Source organism: Mastigoproctus giganteus, chromosome 2 (genome assembly GCF_048544385.1).
Source record: "Mastigoproctus giganteus isolate SK-2022 chromosome 2, ASM4854438v1, whole genome shotgun sequence".
Classification (NCBI taxonomy): domain Eukaryota; kingdom Metazoa; phylum Arthropoda; class Arachnida; order Uropygi; family Thelyphonidae; genus Mastigoproctus; species Mastigoproctus giganteus.
Window position 1 is genome coordinate 112,166,601 of NC_143576.1, and position 17,388 is coordinate 112,183,988.

The 17,388-nt window shown below is 36.9% G+C and overlaps 1 protein-coding gene across 2 annotated transcripts in view; it reads right to left on the bottom strand.

Annotated features, from left to right (window-relative positions):
• The window catches only part of LOC150089498 (O-acyltransferase like protein-like), a 201,657-nt gene that overhangs the window by 175,187 nt on the left and 9,082 nt on the right, over positions 1-17,388 (bottom strand). For both annotated transcript variants that reach the window (XR_016546670.1, XM_090368626.1), the window contains exon 3: positions 11,724-11,838. Coding sequence is in view for 1 of the 2 variants with exons in the window: in XM_090368626.1 (XP_090224752.1) it covers positions 11,724-11,838 (115 nt within the window). In the remaining variant the exon portion in view is untranslated. The remainder of the gene's footprint in view (positions 1-11,723; positions 11,839-17,388) is intronic.

Consider the following 17,388-nt stretch of genomic DNA (forward strand, 5'->3'; position numbering starts at 1 on the left):
TGTATCCCATGCATTTTTCTTCTCTGCCACATGTCTCATTAGTTCATCTGACAACCATTTAGGCCTAAACCTTGAACAATATTTCTTAGTTGGTATGTAAAGCCTGGTAGCCTCCAAGATTAGTTCCTTGAATGCTTCCCATTTTGAGCTTGCTGTTGGTAACATCATCAGTTGGTCCCACTGTATAAAATTTAAATACTGTTTCAGACCATCATAGTCGCCTTTACGAAAACAAAAACCCTTCCCTTTACCTCTGATGGTAGTTACCTCCTTGAGTAAATCCCACTTCAACACACTGTGATCACTGCCACCTAGTGGTTCATTTATCTGCAGATTCTTAATGCATGAAGAATCACTACTGATAATCAGATCAAGAGTATTGCTCCCTCTTGTTGCCTCACGAACATGCTGATGTAGAAAACAATCATCCAATAAATCCACAAAAGCCTTGCTAGTGTGAGTGACCAACCCACAAATTCCAGTCAATATCTGGGAAATTAAAATCCCCCATTATAAGACTCTCTGATTTACTGGCCCACTCTATTTCCCTGTACAATATCTTATTATACTCATCAGAGTCATTAGGCCTATAGCACACTCCTACTCTCAATTTTGATTTCCCTATGCTTATGTCACACCAAACTGACTCGACACTGCCCTGTCCATCGATGTCGACTGGCTTCACTTCCTTGGACTTTATGTGTTTCTTAACTAATAGCATAACCCCTCCTCCCCTCCTGTCCTGTCTATCCTTTCTATACACATTGTATTCCCCAAATTCCAGTTCCGCATTACTTATATCTGTGTGACACCACGTCTCTGATATCCCAACAATATCTGCCTTTGATGTTTTGAGCAATACCTCAAATTCATCAAATTTATTTACCAAACTCCTAGCATTGGTGTACATGCAGGTATACATGCACCTGTTTCTATTCTTAGCTACCCTAACACAACCCATGTGTTTACTTGTACCGCAATGACTCCCAGCAGTCTCTGAAATATCCTGCATCTTGTTTTTCAGGCTTCTGCTCATTTCAATAGAAGCAGTGCAAGAATCACTTCCACCTCTGCCAGTGGCTACTGTTAATCTATTAGTCCTTGTATCCCCCCCCCAACTAGCAGTTTTCCGACCCACCTAACATTGCCTCGACAGCATCAGTAAAAATTCCTGCACCCTTTCTATTTAAGTGTATCCCATCCCTGTAGAAGCAATCTCTCCTGTTAACAAGTACAGTCCAGGCTGAAAAAAATTCTACCCCTTGAGCCTTGCACAATCCCTCCAGGGCCAAATTGATCGACAAAGCTCTCATCATATACTCCCTCCTATCGTGTCTGGGCAGAATTGCAGACACTTTCAAATTCAACCCTAATTCACGGCTTTTTTTCATCAGTGACCTGTACTTGCTAAGTAATTCCGCCGGTTAATATATTAAACAATACAACTCATGACATCAACTTATGTGATTTTGCATGAAAAAATAGTATGTGATAGAAAATGTGAATTTCTGAAATCAGCTTAAAAACTGAATTAAAGACAGCTGTTTAGAAACATTTAAAAACTATGCAGAGTGGTGTAATCAGATATATTTCCCAGATGCTTTCATTTTGAAACCGGAGATAATGAGATGAGCCAGTTATGTAATTTTTTTATAAATCAACAGGGATTACCTTTATTTTAGATATTTTAGTAATTTTTTTAAAAACAGGATTATTTTGCATGTCACCTTCCACTCCTGATTTATTTTTCTTAAATTCATAAACATCTTAATAACTTAGGCTTGTGTGAGGAAGAATACAACAACAACAAAATCATAGTCAGAGATATAAAGCAGAGTTTCTTTAATTTAAATGGAGGTACTTTAGTTATTGTGGAAAAGTAATCTCTGCCATCATAGGAAGCCTTCAGGGATATATCTTTTAATTATTTTGTATACTCTGTTTGTTCACCAGTCAGTCTACCTTTTGTTATCTCATGTTTCACAGAAAGCTAAATTTTTAAGGCAAATTCATTCACTTTCAGTTTGTCACATAGCTAACTTTCAAAGTCATGGGAAAGATAATATTACATCATGTATATTATGGTTAATCACTGTTTTAATCATTCCCTTTACAGCTAGTAAGTTCAGTTTCTCCAGTATTACATGGATTTTCACATTTAGAAATTAGTCATGAAATGTTGTAAGCGAGCATAGGACCTTTATCAACAGCACATTAACAGTACACCATTTTTTTTAAATTTCTTCTTCATATTACAAAAATAATTGTAAATTAATTGTAATAATTATAAATTGGGATATCAGAGAAGTGGTGTCACACAGATATAAGGAATGCAGAATTGAAATTTGAGGAGTACAATGTGTACAGAAAAGATAGGAAGGGAGGAGGGGTTATGCTATTAGTTAAGAAATGCAAACTCTAAGGAAGTGCATCCAGTTCACAATGGTGGACACTGCAATGTTGAGTCAGTTTGGTGTGACATAAGAAATGGGAAAGCAAAACTGAGAGTAGGAGTGTGTTATAGGCCTAGTAACTCTGATGAGTATAATGAACAACTGTACAGAGAAATAGTCGGCCAGTTTGTTTGTTTGTTTGTTATTTGGTTTTTAGGAGCATTAGCAACTAAGGCCATATTGCTCCGGGATATGCGGTGGTCATTCCCTGACCTTTCCGCATCCTCCGTATTTGGTGGTGACGGGCTCGAACCCCGGTCTAATCAAGAAGCGTGTGCTACGGCACTGCTGCTCCTTCCCACCTGGCTACGGAGGCGCCAGTCGGCCAGTAAACCAGATTGTCTTATAATGGGGAATTTTAACTTCCCAGATATTGACTGGAACTTATGGGTTGGTCACTTGCACACTAGCAAGGCTTTTGCGGATTTATTGGATGAATATTTTCTATGGCAGCATGTTCCAGAGGCAACCAGAAGGAGTAATACTCTTGATCTAATTATCAGTAGTGATTCTTCATGCATTAAGGATCTGCAGATAAAGGAACCTCTAGGTCAGCATTTCCCAAACTTTTTTAGTCACAGAACACTTTTCATCTCAAAACATATTCATTGAACATTTACGAAACACAAGTTTAGTGGGAGCCAAAGAACTGTTTGCTAATATTTTATTACATACAATGCACTGTGCATCAGGAGCATCTTTATTTCCAACACATGTAATGCTGAAATTCAAATAACTGTCATTATATTTTCGTTTTGATCTTTTATTAGTTGGTTCCTGTTTTTTCACTTCAGATTTTTGGGGAACAAAAGGCTGCAATTGTTCATCCTCACTTTGAAGTGTGACAATATTGTGTTTGTTTTCATTGACCACAATTACACTACTAGAAGTACTTTGCTTCTCGTTTTAAAGTTCCTTTTTTCAACCACAAATCCATGGTCACATATTTTAATAATAATGCTGTATTTCGAAATACTAATAATTATCAAAAAAAAATTAATACAAGGAAGTGAGTTTAGTTATGAGATCGGATCGCTTCCTCCTCACTTCAACCTGTGTAATCACATTCAAATGGTATGCTAGATCACCATGTTGCTACTTTTTTGTAGGTGTCATTACGGCTGCACATATTTTTCTATGCAAAGCCAGCCAAAATAAAGTATTCCACGGTCTATTTGATTATTAGTCTATCCCAGCACAGTATATTAATAACCGAAAAAAAATTGTTAAACATTATAATGATACAAAAGTGGTGTACACTACAAATATGCAAAATTTATTTATTTTATTTCATTATTAATTATGATTTTTCGCAGAACGCAGTTTGAGAAATGCTGCTCTAGGTGGACAGTGATCACAGTGTACTGATGTGGAATTTACATAAAGATGTAAACTTCAACCTGTGTACTAAAGGCTAAATCGCATTCAAATGACATGCTAGATCACCATTTTGCCACTTTTTTGTAGGTGTCATTATGGCTATGCATATTTCTCTATGCAAAGGCAGCCAAAATAGTGTTCCACGGTCTATTTGATTATTAGTCTATCCCAGCACAGTATATTAATAACCGAAAAAAAATTATGTTAAACATTATAATGATACAAAAGTGGTGTACGCTACAAATATGCAAAATTTATTTTATTTTATTTTTTTTTCATTATTAATTACGACTTTTTGCGGAACGCAGTTTGAGAAACGCTGCTCTAGGTGGACAGTGATCACAGTGTATTCATGTGGGATTTACATAAAGATGTAACTACCATCGGTCAGAAAGGGAAGGATTTTTGCTTTTGTAAAGGTAGTCTGACAGAGTTTTTAAATTATATACAGTGGGACCAACTGATGATGTTACCAACAGCAAATTCTAAATTGGAAGCATTCAAAGAATTAATCTTGGAAGCTACTAGGCTTTTCATACCAACTAAGAAATATTGTTCAAGGCCTAAATGGATGTCACATGAACTAATGAGACATGTGGCAGAGAAGAAAAATTGCATGGGTGTTATTCAAGGAGGAGAGGGCCAGATATTTATCAAACTCTAACAGGGACTTAAATGATTTTGTAATAACTGAGAGCAAAGTAGAGGAGAAATTGTTGAAGTTAAACATAAGAAAGGTACCTGGGATAGATAGGATCTATCCAGTTATATTAAAAGAGGTGGCAAAGGAAGCAAGCAAACCCTTAGCCATAATTATGAGAGCATCCTTGGACTTGGGAGAAGTCCCCACGGACTGGAGATGTGCAAATGTATCCCCATTTCACAAAGGGGGGGGATCGAAGGGTGACACGAATAATTAAAGACCAGTTAGTTTAACTTCTGTTCCGGGTAAAATAATGGAGTCACTGGTTAAAGATGGATTGCAGGATCATCTAGACAAAACTGCAGTAATAATTCAGACATAGTATGGGTTTATCAAGGGGAAGTCTCTCTGACCAATTTGATTGGATACTTTGATGTGGTCAACAAAGGAACTGGATGCAAAAAATAATTTTGATATCCTATACTTGGATTTCAGGAAAGCTTTTGATACTGTTGCACATGGAAGACTACTGTACAAATTGGAGCAGTATGGCAATCCAGCTTAATGTCAAAGTTTGCAGATGATACAAAGGTTGGCAGGGTTGTTAATAACAGTAATGACAGTATGCTGCTGTAACAGGATCTGGAAAAGTTGGACAGATGGGCTGAGAAGTGGCAACTAAAGTTTAACATTGATAAATGCAAAGTGCTGCATATGGGCAGCAGTAACCCCAAAGAAATGTACCGACAGGGTGGTGTTACACTCGTGGCAGTAGAGAATGAAAGAGACATGGAGGTAATTGTGTAGTCAGATATGAAGTTTTCTGAGCAGTGCAGACAGGCTGCCAGAGTAAGTCATATGGTCTTGTCAATGATATACAGGAATTTTGTGAGCAGGGATAAGGAGGTAATTATCCTTGTGTATAAGGCAATGGTCAGGCCACACCTTGAGTACTGCGTACAAGTCTGGAAACCTCATTTTAGGAAGGATGTAGAGTTGCTCGAAAGAGTACAGAGAAGGGTAACAAGACTGGTGAAGGGAACAAAGGGATGCTCTTATAAAGAAAGGCTTCAATTGTACAAATTGCAGGTTCTGGAGGCTAAGCCTGGATCTTATTGAGGTGTATAAGGCCTTGAATGGATTGAGCAGGTTGAATGCTGATGGGATTCTCCCTCTTGCTCAGATTACAAACCTGAGGTGGCATAGATTCAAACTGTGGAAAGACAGTTGTAGAATAGATGTGTGGAAATTTGCCTTTAGCCAGAGGGTAGGTGATCGTCGGAACAAATGTCCATCTATTGTTGTGGAAGTTGATAGCTTAAATAAATTCAAGGCAGAACTAGACAAACATTTGGAGTGACCGGATGGGTGAAATGGGAAGTTTTTTTTTTTTTTTTTTTTTTTTTGTGGCTGATGCTCTGCAAGCTTGCTTTCTTGCATTATTTGGTTTACGAATGCTAATGCTAACTATCATGTGGCACAGAAGCCTCTGGTAAATATAAGCTAGTCTGTAATCAAGTCAAAAGGAGGTTATGCAGGCAAAGGCAGATTACGAGAAATCTTTGGCTAAGGTTGCAGAGAAAAACAGCAAAGAGTTCTTTACTTATATAAACTCTAGAAGGAAGGGGATGAATCAAATTGGTCCACTTGATATTGATGGTTTAACTGCAGATGATCCTGCTCAGGTAACTGACAAACTGAATGAGTATTTTGCATCTACATTCACACGAGGAATTCTTTACAGAAGTGAAGAACAGAAGCTTATTAAACTCTGACAGGAGCTTAGTGATATTGTAATAACTGAGAGTAAAGTGGAGGAGAAATTGTTGAAGTTAAACAGAGGAAAGGCACCTGGGGTGGAATGGATCTATCCAGTTATATTAAAGGAGGTGGCAAAGGAAGTAAGCAATCCCTTAGCCATAATTATGAGCATTTTGGACTCAGGAGAAGTCCCCACAGACTGAAGATGTGCAAATGTGACCGCATTCACAAAGGAGGATCAAAGGGTGACACAAATAATTACAGACCTGTTAGTTTTAACTTCTGTTTAACTTCCGAGGAAATTAATGGAGGTACTGATTAAAGAAGCACTGAAGGATCATCTAGAAAAGACTTCAGTTATAATTTGGACACAGCATGGGTTTTTTAAGGGGAAATCTTGTCTGACCAATTTGATTGGATACTATGATGTGATCACAAAGGAACTGGATGCAAAAAATAATTTTGATATCATATACTTGGATCTTAGGAAAGCTTTTGATACTGTTGAACATGGAAGACTACTGTACAAATTGGAGCAGTATGGTATTAACGTCAAATTGCTGCTATGGATAAAGGGATGGTTGAGTGGGAGAAGACAGAGAGCAGTAATCAATGGACACTGCTCTTCTGCTCTTCGTGGACTAATGTTATTAGTGGAGTCCCCCAGGGTTCAGTGTTGGGTCCACTGTTGTTTTCTGTATTTATTAATGATATTGATGAAGGTATATCAGACTTAATAGGCGCCTCCGTAGCCAGGTGGGAAGGAGCAGCAGTGCGTAACACACACTTCTTGATTAGACCGGGGTTCGAGCCCGTCACCACCAAATACGGAGGATGCGGAAAGGTCAGGGAATGACCACCGCATATTCCCGGAGCAATATGGCCTTAGTTGCTAATGCTCCTAAAAACCAAATAACAAACAACAAACAATCAGACTTAATGTCTAAGTTTGCAGACAATACGAAGGTTGGTAGGGTTGTTAATGACAGCAATGACAGTAGGCTACTGCAACAGGATCTAGAAAAGTTGAGCAGATGGGCTGAGAGGTGGCAGCTTAAGTTTAACATTGACAAATATAAAGTACTGCATATGTGTAGCAGTAACCCCAGAGTAATGTATCAACAGTGTGGTATTACACTCAGGGTAGTAGAGAATAAAATGGACCTGGGGGTAATTGTGCAGTGAGATATGTTGTTTTTGTGGGATTTTCTGGTGCAAGGGCTACATAGGCCATATTGTGCCTATGAAATTAAGTAAATATACATGTGATAACTGCTCTGGGAGCAAGTAGAATCAATCATACATTTTAATTTGTTCAAGTATATGAAAAATTTGGATAGTTCTGCGTCATTACCTATGATGCTGTTGAGATAGAGCTGAAAGTAGACTGTTGGGCAGTGCTGATCAAGATACATTCAATCAGTATGTGCTTAATTGATGATAGTTGCAAAAAGTGCGTGCACTGAGGAGGATCATTTCCTGTGAGCAGAAAGAGATGAGTGAGGTGAGTATGGCCAATTCAGGCTCTGGCTAGAAGTACTTCCTTTCTAATTTTATGGAGACTAGATGTCCATAATTGTGGTTCAGGTTTCAGCTGAAACAGCTTATTATGTATTTACTTTTTCCATAGAAATGTCCATTGTTCCATACATATTTTCTGTATTTTGTGTTTATAATCAGGATATGGGTCCAGATCATTTGTTAAGGCTATGTTGGAGGGATGTTTTGCGGCATCATCAGCGTGCTCATTTCCAGGAATACCACTATCACCTGGGATCCAGGAGAGGACAACAATGTGATGTTACTCATGAAGATGTATCAGCTCATGTCTTATTAGCTTTACCAGAGGATTGTAAGGCAAGGTGTTTTTGAACACTAAGAGGGCACTCTTGGAATCTGTGTATACTATACTTTTATTGATTGACAGGAGTGAAATATTTAATTGCATAGAGCTCAGCAGTATAGCTGCTGCATTCAGCTGGGAGTGCTTAGAAACAGTTTTATTAGGGAAGACAGCAGCTGCACCAACTTTATTGCCTGACTTTGAACCGTCAGTGTAGATCTTAGAAAAGTGGGAATAAATTTCTGCATGAACAAGATGCAGTTGTCTGATGTTAATATCTGCTACAGTACCTTTTCCCAATTTTCCAAAGTAATCGTCATATGAAGGAGTTAAAGTAATCCATGAGGGATCCGGATCTTTTAAATCACTGATGATATTATGAAAGTAAAAATTCCACCATTCTGATATGTTCTGTAATCTGATACCGGTAGGTCGGATTGTTCTGGGTTTGTTTCCATAATGTGTTCTCCACTGCTGATCATACAGTAGTGGCTAAATAGGATGATTGGAGAAGCTTTTAATTTTAGCTGAGTAGTTCAACAATAACATCTTTCTTCTGATACTGAGGTTCCTGAGAGTCAACATACAGACTTTGAACTGGTGATGTTCTGTATGCATCCAGGGCAATCCTAAGGGCAGAGTGTTGGGTAGGAGCAAGACAGGCCAAAGTACTCTCTCTAGCAGAGTCATAAACAGGTGCTCCATAATCTATCCAAGATCTAATTAGAGACCTATACAAGTGGAGCAGTGTATAATGGTCTGCACCCCAGGATGTACTAGAGATGACCTAGAGTATGTTAATTTTCATAAGGCAAGTGGTTTATAAGTGTTTAACATGGTCCTGAAAATTTAGATTCTTATCAAAGTCTGTATCCATTTTGTGTCATCCATAGTTGGATATTATTTATTGATATTTGTAATTGCCTTTCAATATAATTTATATTCTGAGAATGATAGAATAAGGTAAGATCATCAGCATAAATATATGAGTCAACAGTGTTTGGAATGCTGTTTGTGATATTATTAATTCATATAGCAAATAGAGTGGCACTAAGAACAGAGCCTTGTAGAACTCCTTCTTCTTGTCTGCATGTTTGAGACAGAGCCTGCCAGTATTGAACTTGGAAAGTCCTGTGGCAAAGGAAGTTTTGAATAAAATATGATAAATGGCCTTTCATATCTATAGAATGGAGGTCCCTTAGGATTCCATAGTGCCATGTTGTATCGAAGGCTTTCTCTATATCAAGACACACCATGATGAGATTATTTCTGATAAAAGCGTTTCTTATGTTTGATTCAGCCTTTATCATGAGATCTAAGGATGATCTATTTTTCTGAAAGCCGAACTACTTGTTGCTGATTATGTTTCTAGACTCAAGGTACCATGTTAATTGATGGTGCACCATCAGCTGGTTAGAGAGATCGGTCTATAGTTGTTAGGAGTCGAATGATCTTTTCCTGGTTTAGGGATAGCAATTACATATGAATGTTAAATTTAATTTTCTGCTTTAAAAATTCTGAAGAAATATTCGATGACATGTGTTTGAGATAGGTGAATTACGTTGAAGCACTTCAGCGAAACTCCCACAACGTATAAATCACGTGGACTGTGTCCCATAAGCTATTTCTTTGGAGAATTACACTCTAGCCCTTTAACATCCTTGATGGAATACACAACATTTCAAGAGCCTGGAATGATTTAGCAACAACTTGTATGAGCGGAGTTTGGAAAAATCTTCTAAAAAATTCTGAGATTAACAACAAAGGCTTCAGCAAAGATGAGCTGATGTCTTCTATTACCAAATAAATTGTAAACTTAGTCCAGAAGTTCCAGCTGGTGCTGGAGAATGAAGATGTAGACGAGCTTGTGGATGAACGAGGTGAAGATTTAAAAACAGAAGACCTATCCCAGTTGAACACACAAATAGTTGAGGAGCAAGGGAGAGTCAAATCCGTTGAGGAACCAGAGAAACCCAAGAAGCAGTTCAAATTAAAGGAAATGGCAGAAGCGTTTTGTTAAATTCAAGAAGGCTAAATGTTTGAAGGAATGGATGAAAATACCGGATGTTTCTTGAAAATAAAAAGAAAAGTTCGAGATTGCTTATTGCAAAATTTGTGAAAAGAAAAAAAAGCATTTGAAACAGATGAAGATCGAAGAGTTCATAATCACATACTACCTCCCTGACCTCTACTCAGCCTACAACACCATGTGATAATGTGCCTTATTAATGCTTCAGGTTCATTTTAAGTTACATTCAGTTCATCACACCTGAGTGTATAAACTTTGATTAATTGTGTGGTATAGACCAATTTTCTTAAATATGTATACTTTTGGTTTCGATTCCTTAGTAGCCCTTATAAAGCCTACATGGCATACGAAGTACATATCAGTTTTTATACAATAACATGCGTTTTTTTCCTTCCTTTTATGTTTTCTTTTCTTATGTGCCACCATGGTTAATTCACCGTTGTCACCAGATAAAGTTTTTGATTGTTATGGTATATAACTATTTTTTTTTTTTTCATTCTTCTGAGGATATCATGTGGTTTTTGTAATTTTGACATATCAGGGATATAGTAGCAACATTTTATTAGTCATTCCCGAGTTACATAAAAATCGATTTACGTAAGAAGTCCTGGAACGTATGTCGGGGACTGTATTTCTTCATATAATTTGTTTACATATGAAAAGAAAATTTAGAAACTTGAATACCACATAATGGTGTTTGACCACTCATCTGATATTTTTTAATTTGTTTTTATATTTGCAGTTTAATAGCAAAGCATTACAGTAGTTACAATTTTACATGATATTGTTCTACAAAACTCAAAAATATATACATTTCTCAGTTGCCTTCAGGATAGAATCTTAAATTACATAACTTATTATTATTAAAGTTTTTACAATCACTTTAGGAATTTTGTTATTATTCCTATGTTATATGCATATAAATTCCATCTAACTATCATTGTTATCAGTAAAATAGAAGTCTTAATAAAAAAGGTATTGTACAGCAGCCAGCTAAATTTTGTGGCCAACAGAAAAAAAAAAACTCTTGAGAACCACTGCTCTAGATGTTCCAGGCCAGCTGACCTGTCTATCCTCATTATTACTGCATTGCAGGAAGTGCAGTTTTAAGGCTATTTACAAAAAGTTCACAAGTGAAGGTGTGGGGTGTAAATCTACCCAGAGGGAATTTTGACCATTACCCAGTTTCTATTCACTGAACTTAAATGAAGCTTATTGTTACTAACCCATCCTCTAGAATTTAAATTTTCTGTTTATACTCCGGCACAACAACCAAGTCAGTAGAGTTTACAATAAATCGTCAATACAAATATTTATCGTATTTAGTAGTCACGGGCTTGAACCCCGGTCCACTCAAGGAACGCGGGCTATGCACTCTCGCTCCTGACCACTGGGCTACGTCACTTGAAACATACTGAGGAGTACAGTAGTATTAGAATTTAATTTTTTTTTTTATATGAAATATCTTTTTTTTTGCCCTGAGGTCTAATTTGTACCCTATACCAACACTAATGAATTAACAAATTTATTTCAAAACTTACAGTTATCATCACTTAGCAAACTATGCAAAGTGTATATATATATATATAATGCATTAAAGTTACTTTATCTTACTTGCATTTGCTGCTTCCTGAACATCTTCTAGAGAGCAAACTGATGGGAGACAGATACCAAGCCGCAGTACCATAAAGTAGAACATGGCAGATGAATAAGACAAATCTCTGAAAATCTTTAATGGTGGGGTTAAAAAAAAATCCATTCAATAAGAATACAATTTTCTGAACTTCTTGTATAATTAATTTTAGTCACAGAATCATTAGTAATTTACCATACAATATGAAATAATTTACTTTTTAAGAAAATTTTTTTTTAATTTTTGTAAAACTTTTCTTATTCATTCATTCACAATAGCAATTAAACAGTAAAAAGATTGTTAATGGTCAATAACCAAACAAAACAACTTAACAAAGCACTTTTGAAGTATATAACATAGTAAATTGGTTTTATCAGCAAAGGTTAAGAAAGAATATACAAAAACTATTGGCAACACTTTCTTATTACATGCTCTTTGGTCATTCTCAGATTTCTTTGCGCCATATGACTAATACTAATATCATCAATATGTGGAAGAGTCAATGTCAACATTAGGCAATTTCACTGAGCATGCATTTCTCTACTACGTAATTCTTATTTCCAAATTTTGACTATAACCGTCCTCCGTGACAGCTTAATCACCCTGATGCATCACCATCTGCTACTTCTTTGAAGATATCTGGGTTGATTCCTGTCAACAACTGGAAGAATGTCTTTTTTTTAATCAAGGCTGTACTTAGCTGATCTTAGGTGGAAGCAGTAGGTTCCCCCTCTCCCCCTGTGAACATACATACAAATATTAGTGACAAGCTCTGATGCTGTCAAATAATAATTTACACATGCTACATGTCTGAATTAATGTGAAACCACAAAATAGAGTAGTATTTTTGTAGTCTCCATTCATATACCCCTCTGACCCTATGTGACTGTCTCAGAGTAGGGAAAAATATATTTATATTTATATTTCATTATATATATTATAATGAAATTGTTGCACATAATTAGGTTAAGTACTGACTAAAATATTAAATGGAGTAGTATAAAGTTTTCACTGCTATTTTTCAGTTAAAAGATGTGCTTCCAGGCAGCACAATGTTCCAGCACTGTTGATCACAATTGGTTGTACAGTTCTGAATGAGCTAAAATGGGATGTAACACCAGCAATGAGAAAACTGCCCTGTCCTGTATGAAATCCAAACACAATTTTATTCATTTATTGCTTTTGCAAGCTCCTATATCTAACCTAATAAAATTGTTCATGTGGTCTGGTAAGAGAAATTCTATAAAGCATTAAATGGGGATAAGATAAAGTTTATTTATAATCTTGTAGTCACACTTCTCAGACATCCAGCAGTATCATCAATTTTGTGTGTGTAGATTTCTTCACCAAGGGTTCTGTTTCCAGATTTTGACTATTACCCACTCAGTTTTGCAAATTTTCTTAACTTAACTAAATATTATACAGGAATAAGATAAAATGCATGCACAACAAAGTTGCTGGTGCTGCTGATTGTCTGACAGAGCAGACTACTAGCATGTTCCCTCTTAATGTCTAATTGAATTTTGTACATTTTTGTATGGAACATTACATTTTGCAGTGCAGCATCTTACTCTAACTGTAAATTAGAAATAAAAATGTTTATCATATCCAGGTTAATACTTTAGTAAAAATCCCTAACATAACCATATACAATGGTTTCAGTACATAAAGTAAGATCAGGGAAATTTGGAAATCTAATTTACACTGGAGATAGTTATAGACTAACATCAATAAATTCAACATTAGCTTTATGAGCAGGTTAAAATTAACGTAGTAAGTAGTTTGAATAAATTTAAAGAAGAATTTAAAATCATTATTAGAGGGGATGGACTGATGTGGGAAAGGTTCTTTTTTTCTTTTTTTTAACACTGATGCTATATAAATTTGCTTCCTTGCATCATTTGCCACCTAATAATACTAAAAAAAAATTATATATCACACTCTTCGACATATCAAAGAGTAATGATCTGGATATAAGGCACATACATTTGATTGAAGACATAAATGTAAGTGAGGTTGACTTGCCTGAAGATGATGAGTATAATAAGAAACTGTACAGAGAAATAGAGTGGGCCAGTAAATCAGAGAGTCTTATAATGGGGGATTTTAATTTCCCAGATATTGACTGGAATTTGGGGACTGGTCACTCACACACTAGCAAGGCTTTTGTGGATTTATTGGATGATTGTTTTCTACATCAGCATGTTCAGGAGGCAACTAGAGGGAGTAATACTCTTGATTTGATTATCAGTAGTGATTCTTCATGCATTAAGAATCTGCAGATAAATGAACCACTAGGTGGCAGTGATCACAGTGTTCTGAAGTGGGAGTTACTCAAAGAGGTAACTACCATTAGGGGTAAAGGGAAGGGGTATTGCTTTCGTAAAGGCGACTACGATGGACTGAGACAGTATTTAAATTCTATACAGTGGGATCAACTGATGATGTTACCAACAGCAAATTCAAAATGGGAAGCATTCAAAGAACTTATCTTGCAAGCTACTAGGCTTTACATACCAACTAAGAAATATTGATCAAGGTTTAGGCCTAAATGGATGTCAGATGAACTGATGAGGCATATGGCAGAGAAGAAAAATGCATGGGATACATACAAATTAACACGTCACACAGAAGCCTATGATAGATACAAGTTGATCTGTAACCAAGTTACAAAGGAGGTTAGGCAGGCGAAGGCAGATTACGAGAAATCTTTGGCAAGGGATGCAAAGAAAACAGGCAAAGAGTTCTTTACTTATGTAAACTCTAGAAGGAAGGGGATGAATCAGATTGGTCCACTTGATATCGATGGGTCAACTGTTGATGACCCTGCTCAGGTAGCTAACAAACTAAATGAATATTTTGCATCGACATTCACACATGAGGAGTTATTCAGCGAGGGGAATGCCAGAGGTGTATTCAACTCTAGCAGTAAGCTAGAGAATCTTGTAATAACTGAGAGTAAAGTGGAGGAGAAATTGTTGAAGATAAACACAAGAAAGGCAGCTGGGGTGGATGGGATCTATCCAGTTACATTAAAGGAGGCAGCAAAGGAAGTAAGCAAACCCTTAGCCATAATTATGAGAGCTTCCTTGGACTCAGGGGAGGTACCCATGGACTGGAGATGTGCAAATGTGACCCCAATTCACAAGGGAGGATCAAAGGCTGACACAAGTAATTATAGACCTGTGAGTTTAACTTCTGTTCCCGGAAAATTAATGGAGGCACTGGTTAAAGAAGCACTGCAGGATCATCTAGACAAGACTTCAGTTATAGCTCGGACACAGCATGGTTTTGTTAAGGGGAAGTCTTGCCTGACCAATTTGATTGGATACTATGATGCAGTCACAAAAGAACTGGATGCAGGGAATAACTTTGATATTATATACTTGGATCTTAGAAAGGCTTTTGATACTGTTGCACATGGAAGACTGCTGCACAAATTGGAGCAGTGTGACATTGGAGGCAAATTGCTGCTATGGATAAAGGGGTGGTTGAGGGGGAGAAGACAGAGAGTGGTAATCAATGGACACTGCTCATCATGGACTAATGTTATTAGTGGAGTCCCTCAGGGTTCAGTATTGGGTCCTTTACTGTTCTCTGTATTTATAAATGATATTGATGATGGTATATCAAGCTTAATGTCCAAGTTTGCAGACGATACGAAGGTTGGCAGGGTTGTCAAGGACACTACTGACACTATGCTGCTGCAACAGGATCTGGAAAGGTTGAGCAGATGGGCTGAGAGGTGGCAAATGAAGTTTAACATTGACAAATGTAAAGTACTACAAATGGGAAACAGCAACCCCAGAGCAACGTATCAACTCTGTGGTACTACACTGACAGTGGTAGAGAATGAAAGGGACCAGGCAGTGGTTGTGCAGGCAGATATGAAGTTCTCTGAGCAGTGCAGACGGGCTGCAAGAGTAGCTCATGGTGTATTGTCAATGATATATAGGAATTTTTCTAGCAGGGATAAGGAGGTGATTATTCCCTTGTATAAGGCAATGGTCAGGCCACACCTAGAGTACTGTATACAGGCCTGGAGGCCTCATTTCAAGAAGGATGTAGAGCTGCTGGAACGAGTACAGAGAAGAGCAACAAGAGATTAGTGAATGGAACAAAGGGGTGCTCTTACGAAGAAAGGCTTAAGTTTTGCGAATTACAGTGTCTGGAGACTAGGCACCAGCGAGGTGATCTGATAGAGGTGTATAAAGCCTTGAATGGTTTGAGCATGCTCAATGCTGATGGGATTCTTCCTCTTGCTCAGAATAATCACCTGAGAGGGCATAAGTTCAAATTGAGGAAAGACAGATGTAGGATAGATGTGCGGAAATTTGCCTTTAGCCAGAGGGTGGTTGGTAGGTGGAACAGACTTCCATCCCTTGTCGTGGAAGTTGATAGCCTAAATAAGTTTAAGGCTCAACTGGACAGGTATTTCGAACGAACAGAGGGGTGAAGTGGAAGTGGTTATTTTTTATTTATTTATTTTACTTTATTTTTTTTTTTTGGCTGATGCTGCATAAGCTTGCTTTCTTGCATCAAATGCCTCTACTAATGCTAATGCTAATGTAAATGAATGTGAAACACACATAATTGAAGAAAGATGTTTAGATATTTAAAAGGAACAAGCAAAATATTTTATTCAAGCCAGAAGAGAGAAACAGACTTTCTGCACATGCAAGGATAACCAACCAAATTTTGTTTAGGAATAGCTTGCTTGGATTGTTTAGGAATTGCTCGCAGCAGAAGTTTCTGGTTCAGAAGTTCTTTTCCTTGAGGAACTCATTAACTAGTCTTTTTTAAAAACTTCTTTCTGATCATGAACTGGATCTAGAATGAGTCAGTACAAGCAGTCATTCTTGATTTCTTGTATTTTTCAATTTGGCAACTTTGAAAAGCGTTCATATGGCTTTTCTCACCACTTCCAACCACTTTAAACAGACTTCTCCGAGGTTGCTACTGTTACATACCAGTCACAGTAAACATTTACTTAAAGATAGCCAATGTGTATAAACATGTTTTAAAATCTTTATTCACATCAGCAGTATGCATTAAAACTGTTTAACTCTGTCTTTCCTTTTAGTACTTATTTATAGTAGCAGTAAATGACCACTATATTTTCATCCACTTTCACACGACGATGCATGCAGCCCTCTGTTCAGTATACAAATTAATCAGATGACTTACAAGGACTGCTGATTACCACCAAGTTCTCAGTCTCTTCTTTTAATATCCTTACTACTCAGTTTTTATCATAACAGTGGTATTATCAGCACTTAATGCCAAACAGTTTCCTAAAGGAATCCTGCATGCTTTCAGAAGAATCCCAATATTGTAGAATCACCACCCAACACATGCACTGAGAATAAGTTTAAATTTATGCTTTAAATTTGATACTTTTTTTGTTAGAAAAGGTCATCACAATGGGATTCACCTTGGAATCACTTAAATTACTGCTATCTGCAGCAATCAAAATGGCACATATTCCAATCTTATTAACAGTGCTTCCTTTTTATGTCCTTCCACATCTGTTTTTTTTTTTTCTTTTTCGCTATTTCATTATGAAAACATATTTCTGAACAAAGAGCCTGCATGATTAACATAGCACAAGAAAGTTCATGTCCTGTGTGATAAACAATGCAAGTA